Here is a 5,548-nt window from a genome sequence, read left to right on the forward strand (position 1 = left end):
TAGATCTAAGAGGATGCTTAGCTTATCCTAGTCCAAGTACATAGATATTATTGTCAAAAGGTTTGGCATGAAAAATTTCAAGAGATGTCTCATATTGATGAGACATGGTATATCGCTTTCTAAGAGTATGTCCCCAAAATCTCCTAAAGAAATGATAAACATAGATAAGATACCCTATTGATTAACTTCAAGTGTATGCCAAATACCATATACAGTTTCACATTTAGAAATATGATTAAACTCATTCTTGTCTAAAGTACAAAATAAAGCGTTCATGGCTTTAGCATTTATAGAAAATATTTTCTTCTCTAGATCATTCCATTCATTCATAAGTCTAGATGATTTTTAAAAATCACATTCAATGACATTTCATAAATCAAAGTCTATAGAAATCCAAAAAATTCAGTATTTTCCAATATGTGTAATATGTCCCATTGAACATAGGAGGACGAGTGATAAAATGACCCTTTTGATTATCGAAAAAATTCATTTAATCTCTCTTGAGTGTTAAACTAACTAAGAAAACTTAGCTCTAATACCAATTGTTACGACCGCAAAGGCACTAAGAGGGGGCATGGGGGGAGGAGTGAATTAGTACTTTCGAGAAATTATGATTTGAAAATTCATTCAATGAATCCAATATAAAAAAAGTGCTTGACTTAGAATATGAGTAGGTGTAATAAGAAATTAAATTAGAAAATAATAGCAATGAAGGGCATAAAAAAAAATGCATACCGAATTTATAGTGGTTCGATCATCGTGACTTATGTCCACTCCAGATTCCTCTTCCGTCAAGGCCACCGACTTTCACTAACGATATTTTTTCAATGGATGAAGATCAACCATCCTTATTACAACTCTTTTCTCCTTTTCATAGGTTTAGGAGAGAATCTTTACAACTCCTTTTTACAAGTAGTCCTCACAACTCCCTTAGATTGACTTAGAATATTGAGTAGGAAGGACTCAACACTTTCAATAGAGATTGCATATTTAGAATCACAATTTTTTCGAGTTTTTTTCTTGCTCTCTCGAGCAAAAATGAGTGAAGTATTTATAGACTCCAAATAATTTCAAAAATAGAACCAAAAAATCTAATTCTCGAGTTTTTGAGGTACTGGTGGTACTACCGCCAGTATTAGGTGGTACCACCACCTATAACATTGAGCACTAGCAGTACCATCACCTAGTCTAGGGGTACTACCATTTGACAACCTAGAAGATCGTGTATTGGGTGGTACCACCACTAATCTAGGTGGTGTCACCACCTAACAGTAGCGATATCACCATCGGGTCTTCTAGAAAACGTACACCTAGTATGTTCTACTAATCTAGGTGGTGCCACCGCTTGACCCAACTGTAGGTCATTGAATGAGTCTTCCAATTGACCCAAATCAGCCTTAATTTAGGCCTAATGAGCCGCTAATTGAGTTGGCATTGTTACATCCAAAACTAACTTAATTAAAATCTAAACTACGATGAATGATTACAAAACAAGAATCCTATATTATTCAGTATGTCATTGGTTCATCCGAACTTCCAACACATCGTGCTTTCCTTCGACGAATTGCCCGATCCATCGGCATGTTAACTCCCGCAACATCTGATCTTAGTGTAATGCTCAATCTTTCCGGTCCGATGCTCGACCTTTGACTCCGACATAATGTTTGATTCTCCTACTTCAATCGATTTATCTTTTTATGATTGAAGTTTGTCCTATTTCACTTCTCTCAAATACTTATTTGATCAAAAACTCATCAATTAATTTTATCATCAAAATTTAAAATTTATTATATTATAATATTATTTGGTGTATAATTTTTTTGGGGCTATTCAGATCTACGCATAATTTATTAAGCATTGCTGGAACATGGTCACTGGCCATCCCTGAACTTTTTAAATTTATTATACTTTGCGGAAGGTTGTTTGCTTTGTGGAACTCACGTGGCGCATTATTTGTTGATGGAGAGATACAAAATTGCTTGGCAGTCGATTTGTTCATGTGTAGACAGTCTTGAAACGAGTTGTGGTTATTATTTCATAATCTATATATAATCTTCTTCCAGTAGAAGTTATATTTGCATGATCTTTTTAAACATGTAGCTCTACCACTACCAAGCCTTGCAATTTCTTGTGCTTCTTGTTTTATGTAATGAACATCTTATTTGCATAAATGACAAAGAAATACTAGATGCAGTCTTTGTCAAGACTTTGACTTCGTTTTGCAAGGACTCTGTATTGTGGTTGAATACATCTTAAGTGCTACTTTTTTAGATTTCACATAGTATCTGTGACAGTATGCTTCACGATGTAGGACTCACAATGTACTCGATGTGTAGCTGTCTTGCAAAAAAAAAAACTATGGCAAAAAATCAAGGGAAATGAACCCTAAAATGTAACTTTTGGTTTTGATTTAATGGATCTTCAATGCAAACGAACCCTATTTGATTTAATAGGGGAAGTCAGTTTGCTAGTGATGTGACATGGTTAAAAACCGGTTTAAGATCTGGAAGAAAAGCACACAAGATTCTTGTTCATGCACATGATCAGATCAGAGGGAGCTTTGGACAATGATTTATGGTTTGGTCGACATCAGATCAGATTGGACTCGGGAGCTTCTATGATCAGTCTTGCAGTTACCCAAGTCGGTTGCTGCTGCGCCTCCATCCATTTGTTATCTCCTGGTCAATGAGAGGCAACCGCCTTGGTCGTCAAGAAACCTCAGCGGCTGACCAAATTCGACCGCCACCGCAACAACCTTCTCACTCCGAGAAGCAGGCTGCTACCAGATGATTGAGTGGAACTGCCAAGAAACGTCGCTTCGGTGCCCGGTAGCGGCCTTTATAACCAGATCATGGTATCCAGAGCTGCAACACACACTCCCATGGAGAAGGAGCAGCAGCAGGAGGTGGCCATCGTGGGCGCGGGGATCGCAGGGCTCGCGACGGCGGTAGGGCTGAAGAGGGTGGGGCTGCCGAGCCTCGTGCTGGAGAAGTCCCCCGAGCTCCGCGCCGCCGGAGCTGCGTTAACGCTGTTCCCCAACGCCTGGCGCGCCCTCGAAGCCCTCGGCGTTGCCCACAAGCTCACCCCCTTGTACCAAGCCATCGAAAGGTACGCCTCGTCTTCGTCTTCTTCTCTGTTCTTTTATTCGCTTCTTCTGTTTGTTATAATGGCCAGTCCATGTATGATGATTCTTGTTGCTTCTTCCAGATCGCGCGTCACAGACCTCTCAAGTGGAACTACAAGAGAGGTGCCCTTTAGCCGGACGAACAGGTACTGGTCCCTGACATAGCCATGTAGCTTGAAGCAGATCATCTCATGCATGGCTCGCTCCAAAATCTAGTCCTTTTGATGCATGTTAACTTGGTATATTTCTCCATGTTTCTATGAAGATCGTCTATAAACCTCGATCACATGTTGATCTCCATAAATGAACAGAAATTTATTCCAACATGCAAAACTGGGGGTTTTCCTTTTTCCCTTATTTGTAGAAGATCAATAGGATGCAGAAGATCCAATTGGTAACATGTTCTTTGTTGAACACACAGGGGTGACACAGGAATTAGATCAGTGCACAGAAAAGCACTGTTAGAGGCGCTTGCCGAGGAACTGGAACCGGGCACCATAAGGTTCTCCTCGAAGATAACCTCCATTGATCAAGAAGGATCATCTCCACTCACAGCCCTGCATTTAGATGACGGGTCTGTCATCAAAGCCAAGGTATGCAATCCATCCTACGGAGAAGAGAACCAGTGATTTGTGAACCAGGTTCCATGACGCTGTGATGGCAACGCACAGGTAGTGATAGGCTGCGACGGTGTTCACTCGGTGGTGGCGCGGTGGCTGGGGCTGGCGGAGGCTATTGATTCAGGCCGGTCGGCCATCCGAGGCCTCGCCGTGTTCCCTGAAGGGCATGAGCTCATCAATAACGAGGCCCTGCAGTACCTTGGCGATGGCAAGAGGGCTGGGTTGGTTCCTCTCAACAGCAAAGAGCTCTACTTCTTCATCACCCATACTTCCACCGCTGCAGGCAAGCCTCTGTCACCTCCATCGTCTTTCACAGTAATCTACGAAGAGCTTGATTCACTAACGTAAGCTTGATTCTACTTTTCAGAGAAAGAGATGGCCGCAGAGGCCGAGCTGACCCTGATTGAGGTAACAGAGAACCTAGCCAAGGACTTCCCTCCGGAGGTCCAGACGGCAGTGCGCCACTTGGACCCGGCCACCGTCAGCTGGGCTCCACTGCTGTTCCGGGCCCCGTGGAACATCGTCCTGGGGCGGATCCACAGGGGGTGCGTGGCGGTCTCGGGCGACGCCATGCACCCGATGACCCCCGAGATCGGCCAGGGTGGTTGCGCCGCGCTCGAGGACGCCGTGGTCCTCGCCCGCAGCCTTGCCCGGGCTCGGTCTTCGGCCCAGCTCGCGGCGGGCGTCGAGGGCTACACGAGGGAGCGGCGGTGGCGCTCGGCGGGCGTGGTCGCCGCTGCCTACCTGTCCGGGTGGGTGCAGCAGGGAGGAAACGCCGGGGTGTGGCGATGGGCGGCGAAGTGGTTCCGGCGCAGGATCTATTACAGGTTCATTCATCCGAGGATCGTGGAGGCCATCCGGGGATACGATTGCGGGGATCTGCCGCCGGCGGAGTAGCCAAGCATCTTGGGTTGAGCTGTTGCTCCTGAAGGCCCCTACAAGCATTGATATTGTAACCGAGCGTGGAATTTAGGACATTTCTGTTGTACGCGAGCATGGAATTTATCAGTATCTTATATTACGATTATTGACATGATAAATATATTTATTGTGATTTTGACAACCACTATTATATGGTTAAGAAGCTCAATTCAATTAGAATATAATTGAACCAACTTGTAGTCCTCTTAGATTAGTTTAAAATCACTGGTATAATTTGACCTTGATTATCATGTCAAAAAAGTTTGAATCGACATAAATTAATATAGAATCATCTTGAACCAATCAAAATTGGCCAAAAAGATTCGGTTCATATTCAATTGAAGGCTCACTCTAACTCATAAAAATGGTAAAAAAAAAGAAGAGCTATTGGTCCAACCTAGACTTGAATCCATATCATTATATCATTATAAGGTTGGAATTAGGTCCAACCTAGACTTGAATCCATATCATTATATCATTATAAGGTTGGAATTAGGTCCAACCTAGACTTGAATCCATATCATTATATTCAATTGAAGGCTCACTCTAACTCATAAAAATGGTAAAAAAAAAAAAGAGCTAGTGTTGTTAGGTTGACTTAGACCAGCCCATAAGAAGCTCAGATATATGACACATGCTCTAGGGAGAGGACGGGCCCATAGACTCGGCTACTTTCTGTGAGTCGAGCCCGGACTGCAAGAAATGGGCCGCACCTAGCTGCAGACAGTGGACCACCTCATGCTGCAGACAGTGGGCCGACTCTGGCTCAGCTTAGAATGGGCTGAAAGAAGTCTTCCGTGTGCTGCACGTGCCCAGGCCAGGATACGTGAGCTGGGCTGTAATACTGGGCCACCGAAGGTAAGCCGATTCGGGCAGTGGGTTG

General features: G+C 43.6%; 1 protein-coding gene across 1 annotated transcript; it reads left to right on the forward strand.

The window, feature by feature from the left end:
- The first annotated feature begins 2,519 nt into the window (after positions 1-2,519).
- Positions 2,520-4,807, forward strand: LOC103985255 (monooxygenase 2). The gene is made up of 5 exons (XM_009402902.3): positions 2,520-3,108; positions 3,208-3,270; positions 3,546-3,717; positions 3,796-4,027; positions 4,112-4,807. Exons 1-5 carry the CDS (start codon positions 2,852-2,854, stop codon positions 4,639-4,641), a joined length of 1,254 nt encoding a protein of 417 aa, XP_009401177.2. The 5' UTR covers positions 2,520-2,851; the 3' UTR covers positions 4,642-4,807.
- The last annotated feature ends 741 nt before the right edge of the window (positions 4,808-5,548 follow it).

The sequence above is a fragment of the Musa acuminata genome, chromosome BXJ2-5 (assembly GCF_036884655.1).
Source record: "Musa acuminata AAA Group cultivar baxijiao chromosome BXJ2-5, Cavendish_Baxijiao_AAA, whole genome shotgun sequence".
NCBI classification, from domain to species: Eukaryota; Viridiplantae; Streptophyta; class Magnoliopsida; order Zingiberales; family Musaceae; genus Musa; species Musa acuminata.

Bases quoted from the DNA above. Each gene is read 5' to 3' on its own strand.
- LOC103985255 (XM_009402902.3), top strand. From the start codon at position 2,852: ATGGTATCCAGAGCTGCAACACACACTCCCATGGAGAAGGAGCAGCAG. The intron at 3,109-3,207 runs GTACGCCTCGTC...TGCTTCTTCCAG, and splicing joins TTGTACCAAGCCATCGAAAG to ATCGCGCGTCACAGACCTCT. The intron at 4,028-4,111 runs GCAAGCCTCTGT...TCTACTTTTCAG, and splicing joins CCATACTTCCACCGCTGCAG to AGAAAGAGATGGCCGCAGAG.